Source organism: Tursiops truncatus, chromosome 9 (genome assembly GCF_011762595.2).
Source record: "Tursiops truncatus isolate mTurTru1 chromosome 9, mTurTru1.mat.Y, whole genome shotgun sequence".
In the NCBI taxonomy this organism is placed as follows: Eukaryota; Metazoa; Chordata; class Mammalia; order Artiodactyla; family Delphinidae; genus Tursiops; species Tursiops truncatus.
Window position 1 is genome coordinate 84,411,888 of NC_047042.1, and position 15,790 is coordinate 84,427,677.

A 15,790-nucleotide genomic window follows, 5' to 3' on the forward strand; every position below is an offset into this window, starting at 1 on the left:
CTTCCTGGGGAAGGAAGAGGAACCGGAGGCCTGGGTGGAGCCTGGCTCCAGGAAGTGTTTCCTCACCAACTCGGAGAAGCCTGGGGGAGACGTGGAGCAGAGGGAGCAGAGGCGGGGAGAGGAGGGAAGGAGGGAGGGGCTCTCCTGGGGGCAGCCCAGTGACCCCAGACCTCAGTGTCAGCAGGGAAAGCCTGGGCAGCCTGAGCTTCCCTTTTGTGAGAGCTGCTTAAGGCCCGCTGGGCTCTGTGACCAGGGAGTGGTGGTAGGGACCACATGGTGGGGGGACCCAGGAGGGGATGCTGGGTACGTGCCCCTCCCTCTCAGTCTGGGCTTCCTCCGCGGTGAAACGAAGCTACCTCACTTCTGCGTCCTTCCCCATCCCACCCTGAGGGATGTGGGTGAAGATGAAAGAATCTGATTAAGTGTCTGACTCTGGGTGAAGAAGGTGGGGAAACTCTTGTATTGAAATGTACTGACCAGGGCTTCCCTGGTGGTGCAGTGGTTAAGAATCCACCCGGCAGTGCAGGGGACACGGGTTCAAGCCCTAGTCCAGGAAGATCCCACATGCCACGGAGTAACTAAGCCCCTGTGCCACAACTACTGAGCCTGTGCTCCAGAGCCTGCGAGCCACAACTACTGAGCCCACGTGCTACAACTACTGAGCCCACGCGCCTAGAGCCCGTGCTCCACAACAAGAGAAGCCACCGCAATGAGAAGCCCTCGCACCGCAACGAAGAGTAGCCCCCGCTAGCCGCAACTAGAGAAAGCCAGCGTGCAGCAACGAAGACCCGACACAGCCAGAAACAATAAATAAATTAAATTAAATTAAAAATTTAAAAAAAAAGTACTGACCAGAAGACCTAAATAGACATTTTTCCAAAGACGACATACCTGGAAGAGGAGGAGAGGCCGCGCTCGCCAGCCCTGCCCCACCCCCTCCCCCGGGCCGACAGGGGCGGGGCCTTCACAGGGGGCTCCAAGGAGCTCTGCAATCCCTCCTAGTGACAGTCTCGGGCCAGAGTCGGCTGCACACTGCCCCCCACCAGCTCTCCAGGTGGGGTCAGAGGGCAGAACCCGCCCCACCCTGAAACAGGAAGCTTCTAAATACATTCTTTGGATTACTCATTATCATAATTCTGTCGCTGAAGGCAGAGAGGTAAGAGGAGAGCTTGGAATTCATCAACTGAGCCACGCAGGATCTCGGCCCTGCCTCTGCCCGAGCCCCCTGCGGCCCCTGCCCTGGTTCCTCCCCCCACCCACAAGGATGTGCCCGTCCTGGACCAGCCTCCTGCCTCTGAGCCACCTGTCGCCGCTATGCCTAATGAGAGGCGCGTGCACATGCTGACCTGAGGTTGGGGACGGGTGTGTCGCGCTCCCCGTCCTGGAAAGACGGACTAACCCCCTGGAAACAACACCCTCCCCGGGCCTCCTAATCCTTCCGCCTGCTGCCGACCATGTGAATCCGGATCTGTCTGAGCCGGCAGTGAGCCCAGCAGCGGCCAAGGCCCTGGCCTACGAGTGGGCGGGGTGATGCCCGCCCCTGGCCTACGGGTGGGCGGGGTGATGCCCGGCTGACTCCGCTCACCTCGCCCACCAGGAACCCGCCAGGAAGGACTCCCGTACAAAGTCGCCCGCCGGGAAGGACTCTCACACAAAGGTCAGGGCGACAGGACAGCACCCTGGGAAGGAGGCAGAGAGCCTTCAGCTCATCGTTAAGATCTGTTTCAAGGACCACCTGTGTGATGTATAGGCGGCCTCCACAGGAAGAACGAGATTTGGGGGTGGGAGACCTGGGTCCTGTGTGAGCCTGGGGCCTCGGTCTCCCTGTGAGTCAGGGGAAAGAGAAATATCTACCTTAGAACAAAATGAACATTTTTAAAAATGTGTAAGTGTTGGGGGAAAATGTCGAAATACTCCAAAACTTCAGAGGGGCAGGTCTGTTCCACGGGAAGGTGGGCTCACAACCTTGCCAACACCCTGCTGTGAGCTGGAGACGCCGATGTCTGGGCCAAGGGCTCCGGAAAGGAGGGCAGGCGCTGCGTGTCCCGCTGCACCTGTGTCAGGTCTGAGGCCAAGGGCACAGGTGGGTATGTGTTTCCTCTCTCTTCTCACGGTGCAGTTTTCTACCAACCACCGATCAGAAACAGTTTATCCTCATTACTCTTAAGCTTATAAGTAGCACTACTGAGGCCTGTCCTGTCGGCCAGACACTGAGCTGCCAGCTTTACCCAGGATCTCATTTGGGTCTCCCACACCCTCTGGGGGGAGGTGCCCTCATGACGCTGGGCTGGGGAGACACAGGCACAGACTGGGGGGCAGGACTTTAGTTGGGGGGGGCTGTCGGTGGAAGTGGCTGCCCCACTCCCAGCACCAACCAACCACCTGCCGGCACAACTCCTGGCGGCTGCATCCCTCCCCCAGGCGCACCTGCTTCTGGGAAGTCCCAGGAAGCTCGCACAGCTGCAGCCAACGCGGGAGCACGTCTGGCCTCCCGCTCGTCCCTTAGCAGCCGGTTCAAAAACAGCCTCGGTAAATATTTTTCCGCAGGAGCACGTTGTCACTCCCACACCACCCTCCCCCTCCCGAAGCCGTGAAAATCGCCAGATGTGTACGGGTTTCTCGGCTGCCCCTAGAAACCTCTGCCAGGGACCAGTCGCCAATCCCGGCCGAAAACAAACAAGGGCCAGGAGCCAGAGGGAAGTCCCGCACAGACGGTGAGATGGTGGCCGCCGGGAGAAAGCTCTGTGAAACGCGGCCTGCGATTTTCCCAGGCAATGACCGGTTTCCGCCTGCTGGAAGCTGAAGGTTAAGGCCCCAAGCTCAGCTTTCCAAATTTCCAAACATTTTTTTTCTGTCCTGGAGAGAAGTCTCCCCTTCCAGGAATAACACCTGCATCCTCCTTGCTGCAGAATAATCCACCTTAGGAGACTAAATGTGTGTGCGCTCGGGGAGGGGGACAGGTGGGAACTGAGGCTGTCAGTCTGCTCCCTGCAGATCAGGGAATCTGGATTTCTCTGGTGTTTGAGGACAGGGGAGCTCTGCTTGCTGGTGGGGACTGGGGGTCTCGTCAAGATGTTGCTTAAAAAGAACAAACCTCCTAAATGAATATGGCCAAACAACTGAGGGCTGGCTCCCTCGTCCCCCCACCAAGGCCTGCAGGGAAAGTTAAAAGCCATGTTCCTTTTAAACAAAGCTAAGTGGTCCTCATGTTTGGCCCTCAGAGCCAGTGGAGGAAGCTCCGTTTCCTACGGGCTCCGCCTAGGGAAGTGAATCAGGAATTCCAGGGCCAGGCCCGGCCGGAGCCAGGTGTCCGAATGGCTGAAAAGTCACCCCCTAAAAGTAGTCGAGGAGGCTCCGTGTCACCTGAAGTGGGCAACAGAAGGAGTGAAAACACACACACGCACACACACAGTGATTTCACAACTCCTCAGAAGAAACTAGAAGCAAAATGAAGTGTTTCCCTCTGAGGTTCTGCAGGTCAGGACAGGTTGTCAGTGTTGCCTGGATCACACGAAATTGATTCTGAAGTCAGACCCAGGGCTCCTTCTCCTGGCTGGAGAAGGGGAGGCACCACCTCTTATCCTCGGCCTCACATGCTCCTGTCCCTACCTTTCCCCACTCTCTTCACTGCATCTCACTACCCTCCGAGTGGGTGCAGAAGCCCAGATATCTGGACCAAGTGTATCTGGCCACCCCTATGCTCCAGGCACTAAGGCGGAAGTGCTCAAGTGGAAGACTAGACTCTGCGTAAACCACCACGATCCTCCTGCCTTGGGTTTCCCATCTGCAAAGTGGGCGCAGTGCTCTGGACGTGGCACACCCGGGGCCACAGGATTTCAAAGATGCTGGTCCCTTACAGACTGGTCTTTGCTTCTATAGTGGTAGCATCATGCCTAAAGATGCAGCAAGAGGAGCTGATGCCCACCCCTCAGGCTGGGGAAGCAGGGGTCAGAGAGAGGCAGAGAGCTACTGAGCGGCCAGAACCGGATGTGGCTCAGTACACAGCCCTCCGTGACTAGTCTGGGTACGTCCCCTGTTCCAGAAGCCACGCAGACATTGCTTTCCTCTGCATCCCTGGGTCATAATGTCAGAACCAGAAGGACCCTAGACATCGCGGATCCCCCTCCAACAAGGGAGAGATGGGCAAACAGATGGTCAGAGTCCCGGGCACCAGGTCACACCTCCTTTGGTATCTAGGACTCTGTGGTCCAGCTGCCAGTGCGGCTGTCTATCCTGGGGGGTATGCGCCCATATGCTCCTGGCTCCAGCTCCTGCTTCCCCTCCTTGCCTTTAGATAGGGAGGGGGAGGCATCTGACCTGCGGTGAGATGAAGAGCAGAGAGGGGCTCACATTTTCCAGGAATTCACGGTGTCACTGGCCGTCCACAGCAGCCAGCTGGGATGAGAACAGCTTCCCCCGCCCCCAGCCATCCCTGCTGGCTCAAAGCATCACGCTGTCAAGTCTAGGCTCCCCCCAGTCTCCCCACTCCCCTAGGCCCTCCTGGATGGATCCACAAACTTGAATCCATTCCCACTAGGCCGGCAGTTCTGGGGCCGAACTCATCAGGCAAGTCAGGCCTTTCAGACCACTGAGAAGTACTAAGTAGCAGGCCCTCACTCACAGATGAGAAAACTGAGGCCCACGGGGAGGATGGCTGGCCCCGAGTGCATGGAGCCTCTTCCCTTGCAAACCTGTTTTCTGTTCCTCCCTGCTCTTTATTCAACACCGAACTCAGACAGAGCCTGCTGGGCATGTGCTCCACGCCTGCCGCCCCCCACCCCATACACATACACACACACACACACACAGACCCAAAGCTTACTTATCAGGAGACCCCAGGGCCAGTTATAGCCGGTGTGTAGAAACAATTGCCCAGAAGTGCCCAGGGAATTCAGAGATGCGAATCTGTGTGGTCAGGATCGGACTTCCAGGTTCCCCCCAGGCTCGGGAGCAAAGCCAAAGTGTTTCTCCACCTACTTGCAACCTCCCAGGATGCCAAGGGGGGAACAAGAGCCTGCGGACCAGCTCCCACCTGCCTCTCCCCAGAGCCAGCTGTCCATAGCACAAGCTCTCTAGTGCCCTGGCCCACTGTAGCCACAGAGAAGTTGACACCAGGATGACCTGAGGGCGGGAAGCAACCTTGTGTGGTGTTCTGGGGGTCTTCTGGTAAAGCGGCATATTGGGGAGTGGGCTGACAACACAGGGCAGCTGGCAGGCAGTGTCCCCTAGAGCTGGGGTGCAGGACTATGTCTGCCTAAGCAAGGGGACCCCGGCTCATGGATCTGCCTGGGAGAAGGTAGGTGCCTTATCTACCAGTGGCAGCTTGGGAAGCACGGGCAAGCTGGTGACTCAGCAAACAAAATGCACCCCTTTCGCCGTTTGGCACCCTGAATCCCAGGAAAATGACAGCCTGAGGGTGGATGAGATCCATGTATCTCAGCGCACCCTGCTTATCTAGCGCTAAGGAAAAGCCCCCAACACCACAGCGTCTGGTGAGCCATTGCGGGGTGCTGGCTCTGGAATCCCCTTCTCTAAGGCCTGGGGCAGGATGACAGACTCAAGACTGAATTTAAAACAGACATGCAATGCCGTCAGGATCAGGGGCTCAAAGCAGCAGGGGCGGAGGCACAACAGGAAAGAAGCCAGAAGCAACCGGCAAACCATGTTTGCTCCCATCGGAGCCGAAAGACCAACCGTCAGAAACACACATAGCCGCAGTTCTGCTCATGACGGCTCCAGCTTCCATCGGAGAAGCACTTTTATTGTGAAGCACCCAAGAGGGGCCACTAGCCTCGAATGTCACTCACTCCTGCCCACACTCAGGTATGAGCAGCTTTCCTAGTGGCCACAACCTTCCAGGCAGTTTCCTATAAAGCCCCTAAGGAAGGAGGGCCTGCTACTGCTACATCACCACGTCAAGAAGATCTCGCTTAGCAATGCTGCAGATGCATCCGGTTGTATTTTTACATTGGATGTTTTTTCATCCTGGTCCAGGTCCTTCCATAGGACTGTCTGGGTTTTAGTTCTGAAAGTCACACATCCCTGAATCTCTCTCAGTCCTGGGCAAACTGGGACAGTCGGTCATTATGTTTACATCAGCAGCTCCCCAGTAGATTGCTCCATCAAAAAGAGAAAAGGAAAAGGTTCCCCAGTTAAAGTACATCTGGGGAGTGCGGGGCTGGACAACAGTAATGAGGGCCAGCTCAGACCACTGAAAAGCCTAACATGTGCTGACTTTCCAAGAAGGGGAAAAAAGTCGGTAGCATTTCCCAAATTTTCTGGATCATGGTTCCCTCTTATTCATAAAACAATTTTTTATTCATTTATCATACATTTACTGAGAGCAAAGCTATTAATATCTCGAGGACTACTCGTGTTCTCTTTGGACTGTTTGGGACACAACTCATTTCACTGAGTTGTAAAAGAAAAAAAAACCATATGGTGCTAGCCCAGATTTACCATTTGGGTAAACTGAGGCACAGGGCAATACCCCACTGGCGTTTATTGTGCAGAAAACCAAAGGCAGCTCTGTGAGGAGTTCCTGTCTTCCTCCTACATCTCACTTCGTGAGGAAATATTCAGTTCCCTGGTTTACGTTAGACGCTGGATTGTAACCTCATGTGCCTCCTCTCCCCTCCTTCCTTCTCGGAGAAAGAAAATGTAGAGGTGGCTGTGAAATGGCCAGCAGCATGCTTCGCTGCCTGGCTTGGATGGTGTCACTGGGAATTTGCTGCAGAGTCAGGGTGAGGTTGGATGAGGAGAAAGGAAGCTATTTAGAGGGGGAGACTCAGACCCACATGCTGGACGGGGGTAGTGCAGCAGGGGTGGCCAGTGTAGCAGCGGCGGTCAGAGGAGCACTTATCCAGGTAGAAAAGAGCTGTGGACTATTCACAAAAACCAAGACATGGAAGCAACCTAAGTTTCCATCAGCAGGCGAATGGATAAAGGAAATGTGGTATGTGTGTGTATGTGTGTGTGTATGTGCGTGTGTGTGCGTGTATATATATATAAACACATCCACACACAATGGAATACTACTCAGCCACAAAAAAGAATGAAATAATGCCATCTGCAGCAACATGGATGGACCTAGAGATTATCATACTAAGTGAAGTAAGCCAGAAAGAGAAAAACAAATACTATATGACAACACTTATATGTGGAATCTAAAATAATAATACAAATCAACTTATTTACAAAACAGCCTCAAAGACATAGAAAACAAACTTATGGTTACCAAAGGGGAAGGGGGCGGGGAGGAAAGGATACATTAGGAGTTTGGGATTAACAGGTACACACTACTATATATAAAATAGATAAACAACAAGGGTTTACTATATATAGCACAGGGAACTATATTCAGTATTCTATAATAACCTATAATGGAAAAGACTCTGTACACCTGAAACTAACACAATATTGTAAATCAACTATAGTTAAATAGTTTTTTTTAAAAAAGAAGAAAAAAAAAGAGAAAGACCTGTGGGATGGGAAACTCCATTTCCCAGCGTGATGGGCAGAACCTCAGGGGCTGCCAGGATCAGGGTCCGGAGGTGGCTTCAGGAAAGCCTGTTTTGACTTGAAGCCCCAAAGCGAAGGGCAGGGCCCCTAGGGGGTGGGGTGAGAAGCACCTGGGTGGGAACCAGGAAGGTGTGGGCCCGGCCATCGGAGCCCCTTCTCAGCTGAGCCCACCCTAACCATCCTCATCCAGGACTATGGTGTAGAACTAACCTCCCAGAACTAGGGCCCTCCTCCCGAGTGGCCTGGCTGTGGGGCAGTGACTAAATGCGAAAGGGCCATGGAGGAGAAAGCTCAGGCCAGCAAGGAGCGGCAGCTTGGGAGGGGGCAGTAGCAGGGTCTGTTTCATCACACCTCGTAGTGGGCTAGAACTGAAGCCAAGCAAAGAAATAAAACTAAAATGTGTCAGGCACACCACCTACATGCTCATATTTAACCCTCACTGTTGAGGAAGGCGTGGTGCCCATTTTATAGATGGGGAAACAGAGGCCAGGGAACAAGTCTGAAATCACAAGGGTGGTAAGTGACAAAGCTTGGACCGAATAACTTTGAAGCCTGGGGCATCGTGCCAAGAGATTTCAATTTTTCTTCTCTCCTCTTTGACAGAACTTTTCTCTCAAAGGAATTCTTTTGTGGGGACCTACCTGCCATACAGAACAGGTAAAGGCAGGGCGGCACAAAGTGCAGGGGATGGGAATTGCCCACCGCAAACTGGCCTACTCTTAGTTTTCCCCTCCAGGTGTGCACCCACCCCAAGCTCTCGGTGGCCCCTAAGACAGCTCACAGAACACCTCCACTGGGTTTAAAAGCCACTGGCCTCCTCCTGCTGCTCTCACAAGTGTCCATGGACCAAACTCCTAAGAACAGTATCTCCCTCTGCCCTGTACTTGCCCTGCTGAGGTGCGAAGAGGAGGATGGGGCGCAGAGATTCTTCTTTCTCATCCAGAAACAAGTGGGGGACAGCAGGTTCCCCTATGCTTGCCCTGGCTGAGGCCCTGCTCATGGGAGGTCTCCTGGGCACCTGGCTCACTGGTGCAGCTCACGGCTGAGGGACCGGAAAGGGAGGGATCCCAGTTTCCCTGAGCACCACAAGGAGCTGCTCCATCAGCACCAAAAGGCTGGAGCCACAAAAAACAAGGGCCAAGCTGGACCTGGCTGAGCCAGAAGGTGGCAGGGCCTCGGGCCACGGGGGACAACTCCTTGTTTCACTCGTGCAGATGCAAAGTCCATCTTACTGGCAAGGTGAGAACGAGGACAGAGAAAATCAGGGACCAGGACTACGGTAGCATGTGCCAGGGACCTCTTCCAATATCCATCCTTCACTTCCTCACAGCCGAACCACTCTTTTTTGGTTAGGCATGTGAGTGCCTGAAATAAAGATCACTCTTCCCTAAGGAAGTACTCTTCCCTGCTTCTCTTGCAGCTATGTGTGGCCACAGGACTAAGTTCCATTCAACAAAACGTAACTGGACAGGGTGTGTCTGGTTTCTGGCAGGTAACCTCAGAAGAGGAGCTGCAGCCTTCTTGTTCTTTTTGTCCTGACAGCTGGAGTCTGAGTAGCCACCGTGGACCACAAGGCAGCTCCCCTCATGCCTCCGTGTCCACTCCTCCACGCACGGGGCCAGCCCCCCTGCCACTTGCCTCTCTTCCGGAATCAGATTTGGAGCCTTGCAGTTGGAGAGCCCAGAACTGGCAGACAAGACTTCGGATTCTAAACCAGCTTGCTCTGCCACCTACTTGCTCTTTCACTCATTCAGCAAATATTTATGGCCCATCTACTGTGTGCCAGGTACTGTTCTAGGTGCTGCGGCTACAGCGCTGACCAACAGAAGTCCCTGCCCTCATGAAGCTTACAGTCCGCTCGGGAGCGAGACAAAGAAATGAGTGCCCATCAGGGGATACATGCTACGGAGAAAATGATCGGGGGAGACGTGTCCAGGGTGTGGAGGCCCAGAAGGCCTCTCTGAGAAGGTGGCATTCCAGCAGAGAGCCGCAGGAAATGAGGGGTGAGGCGTGTGGACATCTGGGAGAAGAGCTGCTCTTCACCGTGGCCCTTGGCACCCAGGCCTCTGTTTCCCCCTCTCTGGAATGGTCTGTGAGATAAAGGCTGTCCACAGGTAACCTCGTGCTACCCTGGCTGGAGACACTGGCCCCAATCAGCACGTTCAGAGTAGGTTAGCACAGGAGTCTGACCGGATGGGGGCAGAGGGACCGCTCGGACAGAGCTCGCGAATTTCTGCTACGAAGGGGGCGTGGCTTCGGCTCACACCTAGCTCACCCTTAGTTGAAGAATTAAAAAGTGTCCCTATTTCCTCACCTTCCCACTGTCCCTTCCACGCTGACCTGGGTCAGGGAGCTGGAAGGTTAGAGGTCAGACAACTGATGGCTCCTGGGTCAGCCCACGCGCCTCCAGGGGCCTGGCTCTGGGAGGGCTCCCTGCGCCCCAACCCGGAACTGCATGGCAAGCCACGCGCAGCCGTTCCTCCGCATTCTCTCCCCGCTGGGCTGAGGCCCACTGCCTTCCGGCCGTGACAATTGGCGGACAGGGTGCCACCCTGCGCCCTGGCCCTAGGGAAGTTGGAGGTGGCTGACCCGAGGGGGATAAGGCTACAAAGGAAGAGAGGGTGGTGGTGGTGCGCTCAGGGAGAGGGGCGGGGCCGGCAGGAGGATGGGTGGCTGGGAGGCCGAGCTAAGCTGGGGACCTGTGCTGGCCGCTGCTGGAGTGTCCAGGGCGGGGCTCTGCGCCATGGGAGGGCATGCGGTGGGGACACGTGGGGAGGGGCCGCTCCTCAACCTGCAGATGCTGCCTTTGCACGGGTCCTCCAACAAGCGGTTCGCACCACCCTTGGTCCAGATTCTGACTGCATGCTGTGGACACCAGAGGCTCACAGGCAATGGCAGACAAGACACACAGTCACGACGCACGGGGCCAGCGCTGTGACATGGTACTCGGGGAGCCTAACTCTTGAGAAGCAAAGTGGCTCCAAGCCTCAATTTACCCTGACGGTGGAGGGGTGGGGAGAGAATCTGGGCACACTACAGAGTTGTCACCACCACGCAACCCTTTCTTAACAGAGTTGAAGTGAGTTTCTTCGATGCCCAAGGAAGAATGAGCCTTGAGGCCGAGTCCAGTTACTAGTACTACGTCTGCGGACACGTGCACACACGTCCCCGGGAAGCCGCCAACAGGAGTCCCCGAGAACCTGAGCAAGTGAACCCCCTGGTCTGCATCCCCTCGTCTGAAAAACGGGGGGGAGGGGTGTATTAGATGATTTCCAGAACACTCCCAGCTCTAAAATTGTGTTCTCTGATTTTCCGGGTTATTTAGAAGTGGTGTGGAAACGACCCTTTGTCAACTGAATTCTGTTTCGAACAGCCTGCGGGCTGCCTACTTAAAGGAATCTCACGGTCAACGCAGTCGCAAATATAAAGAGGCTCCTTGCAGTGGATCGTCTGCGTAGATTTTCTCGAAGGCTTGCCTTACAGTCGTGAGGCTAGTATGGCCCGAAGAGTCACAGTCCCAGATCTGCCACCTGATCTGACCTTCTAACAGTCCCACAAAGTGGACAGGACACAAGACAAGGAGAGACCCGCACAACTGCACCGGTGTTCCTGGGAATGGGACAAAACAGGACACACACACACCCAGCTGAGCTCCCTGCCCTGCATCGTAGCCCATGGGCACAAATAGGAAGCGAGCCCAGAGCTGAGGACGGAGCTCCCGGCCTCTCGGTCTAATGAAGCCTCCAGGCAGGCTCGGGCTGCTGGGCAGGGGGTCGGCAGAGGGCGGTCACTCCCATTCTCCAGTGATGTGGGAGGATGTCCGTTCCGGCTTGAGCTCGAGCTTGCACTCAGCAGACCTGCACAGGGCCCCCGGGGTGTGAAGAAGCCGGCCCTTCCCGGGGTAGGGGTCACCTAAATCCCGTCGCTCCTCCCAACAAGTGCAGAGAGCTGTCCGAAGGGTTCCTCCCACTTCCCTTAGTAGCAGAGGGCGACGAGCTGAGCTGTCCTCACAGCAGCCGCCAGTCTGATCCAGGTTCCCAAGCCCAGAAGCCCCGACCCTCTGCAGTGCTCCTACTGGCTATTGGCTGCCGCAGAAAGAGCCCAGTGGCCAGCATCACTGCCAGGGTGTGAGCTGGCCTCGTGCCCCACTTCCGGAGAGCCTGAAGCCAGGGGCTAGGGCCAGTTCCCCCAGAGAACCGCGGTCCAGATAACATCTCCTGAGCAACTGCTCAGTGCCCAGTGCTGTGCTGGCCCTGCCCTGAGGGGCTTACCACTCAGCACTCGGGGCGACACCCACACAGACTGTGGAACATAACTGGGTTCCATCTAGGAAACCTGGGAAGGCTTCTCAGCAAAGAAGATACCTGAGGACGGACAGAGTTAACTCTCCAGCTCCCACCCCCGCCGGCCCAGGGGAATTCAAACCAGGTGGAGTCCCCTTCCTCTCCCAGCTTCCAAAGGGCAGAGATATCCAAACCGCACTCAGCAGGGGCCCCTCCTCTCCGTTTCAACCTAGATTCCTGAGGGGAAAGCAGATGCGGGGGCTGCCTCTCCCCCTACCTCTGCGCCCTGCCTTCTCTAGGTCCAGGGCGACCCCCAGAGGACCCTCCCCGGGCTCACCAAGCTCCGCTCCTCTGCCCCTCCCTGGGTGGCCACACCCTGCAGCTCTGGCCCAAGCTGCCACCTGGTGTCTCTCGGAGTCTTCGCTCATCCTTCCCAGCCCGTCCTCTCCTCCTCTTCTCAGCCTGCTTAAATCTGTCTGCTCCTGGTACCGCCCCACTATGTCTTACTCACTCCTGCCTCAAAGCCATGCCCAAGCAGCACCACGCTAGGAACACCCACCGTCCCCTAACCCCATCCCATGGAATGTTCTTTCCAGGCTCTGAAAGTTCACCTCCTCCCCGAAGTCCCCCTGCAGCTCACTGACCCCCATCTGAAGAACGCCCATCACGCCCCCAGCTTAGGATCTGTGTCTTCGCTACACCCTGGAATTCATTCCGCCTCGGCCACCCTAGGAAGGGTCTCCTACTCCACACTGACCCTTTTATTTTAAAATCCCTGTATAACCCCACCTCACCTCGTCCAGATCGCCCCTTCCCAAATCTTACGGCTTTCTCACACATGCCTCCCTTTCCCCCATTGTGTGGCACTTAAGCTTCAGTTTTTATCACTACCTAGCAATTAACTGACACCCACAAACAGTAGCAGAATCCTGATCAGTCACATATGACTTACTAATCATAAGAGCTAGGATTTTCTGAGCTCTGACCGTGGAGTTGTGCACAACGGCAAACTCATTAGTATGTTATCTCTCATTTTCAGAGCAACCTGCAACGTGGAGATTTGTCATTTTTTACAGACTCAGAGAGGTTCACTGTCTGGTCTACAGTCATGCAGGTCTGTCTGATCCCAAGTTTGAGTGTTTTCCACCACCTCAAGCTGCCTTTCCCTTGCCTAGGATTCACCCATCAAATGACTCGATCAGACACACAGAAGACAGAGTACTCAGTCAGCCTGTCCTTTCGAGCAAAAGCCCAGAAATGTTATAACAGTGAAACTAGAGGTCCCTCTGCCCTTTCTATCTTACAGATAAGGAAACAGGTTCAGAGGTACGACTTGCCATATGGTTTGACCAAACGTATATCAAACCAAAAAGCACTGAAAAGGGGTCTAATGGGCTGTTGGCCCTGGTTTGAATGCTGCTGATGCTGTAGACTGTGTGATCCACCTATAGGAGCAGGTAAGCTCCCAGGGCCCCGTCGGGGATAATTCCTTTGCTCCACTATAAACCTTGCTTAGAACTAAACCACAGGATTCCAGCAGTTTTGGGTTTCATCATCCCAGATGACTGCAACCTACAGAAGGGCAGAGATGGAGCAGTCCTTGCTGGGTCCCTGTAGGAGAGTGTGAAATCTACCATAGCCACCAAACACCGAGCCTGTGCCCTTCAGCCTTTTCTGGCCGCAATATATGCAAATAATAATAACGGTAATACTCCCTTGCCGGTTTACACGCTTCAGAGCACTTCCCTTTATCACTGCATATTGTCATAGCATTTTAGAAACTGGGCACCTGGGCTCAGGTGACTTGCTGGTGGGGGCAGAAGCAGGGTTATGGTTCCTTTTTTCTTTACTGTATTTGTTTACTACATACCAAGCTCCTACCGTGCGCCATGCCCCATGCTAGTGTTGAGGAGGGATTGTGGAAGAGACGGAGTTTGGGGGCAGCACGCAGATGCCAGGGAAGACAGTCCCAGCCTTGAAGCCAGCAGGGAGATGGGCTTGGAGCTTTTCCCGTGGGTGGCTCCGGAGTCTCTCCTCTTAGGACAAAACAGCAGGACTCCTGTCCCACAACCTCCACCCTCTCCTCCAAGCTCAGCCTCTTGAAGCTCAGAAGCACTGGGAACTATAGCACATCCCTCCTGACACAGCCCATCTCCCTTCTCGATGGTTCTCAGAGCCCAAATTGAAGTCTGCCCTCCTGGGAGCAGGGCTGAGGAGAGCAGCCACAATCCAGCATCTCCTCAGCCCCGCAGGCTGTGCAAATCCGCGGTGGCTGCCATCCTCAGAGCTGTCCCGACCGTTCCTCACACTGCGACCCCTCCTCCAGGGGTGCACACCCTTCACCCACTGGCTGTGCCCATCCCTGTCAGACCAGGCTGTGAAGTAACAGGGCCGCCCACCGGAGGATGCCCAAACCTACTCACTCTCTGAGCTCCAGCCCCTTCCCATCAGCAAAGTTCCCCCTGATACAGAGAAGAGACTGTCCTGCCATCCCACCCCATCCTTCCCCTAAGACTTTAGTCCCAAACAGCAGCACCTACCAGCAGCAGGGTCCCTTCCCTGTCTGGGCTGTCACCACAGTCCTCCTGACCCTAGAGTGGAAACATCACTCTTTCTCCCTGCAGACACCTGCTCAGGTGGGCAAGAAAGAAATGCATCTCTCTCCTGGGGCTGAGACTGCAGCTGTTCCTAGGCGCTTTGGGACGCTACCTGTCCCCCCAGATTTTCACCTTTGTAAGAAATATGGGAGAGGTTTCTAAGGCACAGCCCAAGCCTGTTTCATGAGAGAAGTTCTTGCTTCTACAAAGGGGCTTCTACAAAGGGAACCTCACCTTCCTGGCCAGGCACTGAGAAGGGAGCTGTTCCTTTGGTGACATGGAGGCAGGGACCCCACTCAGGTGAGTCTGGGATTGTGGATGACCTACTCCCTCCCCCTCTCCACCTGCTCCAGCACAGGCTCGGGTGAGCTAAGCCGGCACACAATGCTTGGAAAAACCTCTCTGCGAACGCGAAACATATAGCCACGAGGGCTGTTACCGGAGGCTTGTCACCTGCTTCGGGGACAAACACGGAGAAAAAGAACGATCAGACCCTGGGGGTCCAGAGGAAGCGTGGAGCCTCGCCGTGCCCTAAGTCCCCGCTCTAGGACCGCAAAGCCAATCAGCGCCCGCGCGCCCCTGTTTGCCCCAACACAATCCACGGCCACTCCACCCCAGGGAGCCCCGGACGACCCACGCTCGGAGCCCGGCACCTGCGGCGTTCTCGGGGTAGGAAGGGGCTTGGATGGTGCAAGGTCAGGGCTCCGCGTGTGGCCCCAGCTAGTGGTGCGCGTAGGGGCTGCTCCCGGTCCCGCCACGAGGAGCGGCGGGTTTCCCAGCGGCGGGCCCGGCCGGGGGCGCATGGGCACGACACGGGTCCCGGCGGAGCCGAGCCACCACTCACCATCCTGGGAGAGCGACAGCGGCAGCAGCAGCAGAAACGCTGAGAGCACCAGCGCGAAGCGCATCGTGTCCTGGCCTCAGACCCGGAGCAGGTGGCTGCGGGCTTGGCGGAGGGTCCGGGCGGCCGGGCGGCAGGAGCGTGGGCGCCTCTCGGGGAGGCCTGGCGGTGGCTCGGACGGCCGGGCGCTGACCCGAGACTCCCGAGTCGCGCTCCGCAGGCCCCTCCTCGCGGCCGCTGCGGCAGAGCCGGGCCGAGGCGCGGAGCCAGGCGGCAGAGGAGCGGCGGGTGGCTGCGTCGCGGGCGGTGTCTGCGCGGCTGCGGCCCTGCCGGCGGCTGCTGCGACTCCGGTCCCGTCCGCGCCGGCCCCCGCCCCCTCCCCTCCCCCAGGACCGCGCGGGCGGGGTGGCGGGGCCGGGCGGGGCGGTGCTGGGCGGAGAACAATGAGCAGAGGAGGAAACTCCGCCCTGGCGCGCGGCGGGCGGGGGAGCGCGGCGGGCGGCGGGCTCCGGGCTCCCGGCGGGCGGCCCCCGCGCGGGGGGGGGTGT

The 15,790-nt window shown here is 56.4% G+C and overlaps 1 protein-coding gene across 1 annotated transcript in view; it reads right to left on the bottom strand.

The window, feature by feature from the left end:
* The window catches only part of PODXL (podocalyxin like), a 42,473-nt gene extending 26,900 nt beyond the window's left edge, over positions 1-15,573 (bottom strand). Inside the window, exon 1 of the mRNA XM_004316235.4 lies at positions 15,246-15,573. Within this exon, the coding sequence (XP_004316283.2) occupies positions 15,246-15,309 (64 nt within the window). The 5' untranslated portion in view covers positions 15,310-15,573. The remainder of the gene's footprint in view (positions 1-15,245) is intronic.
* Positions 15,574-15,790: the final 217 nt, after the last annotated feature.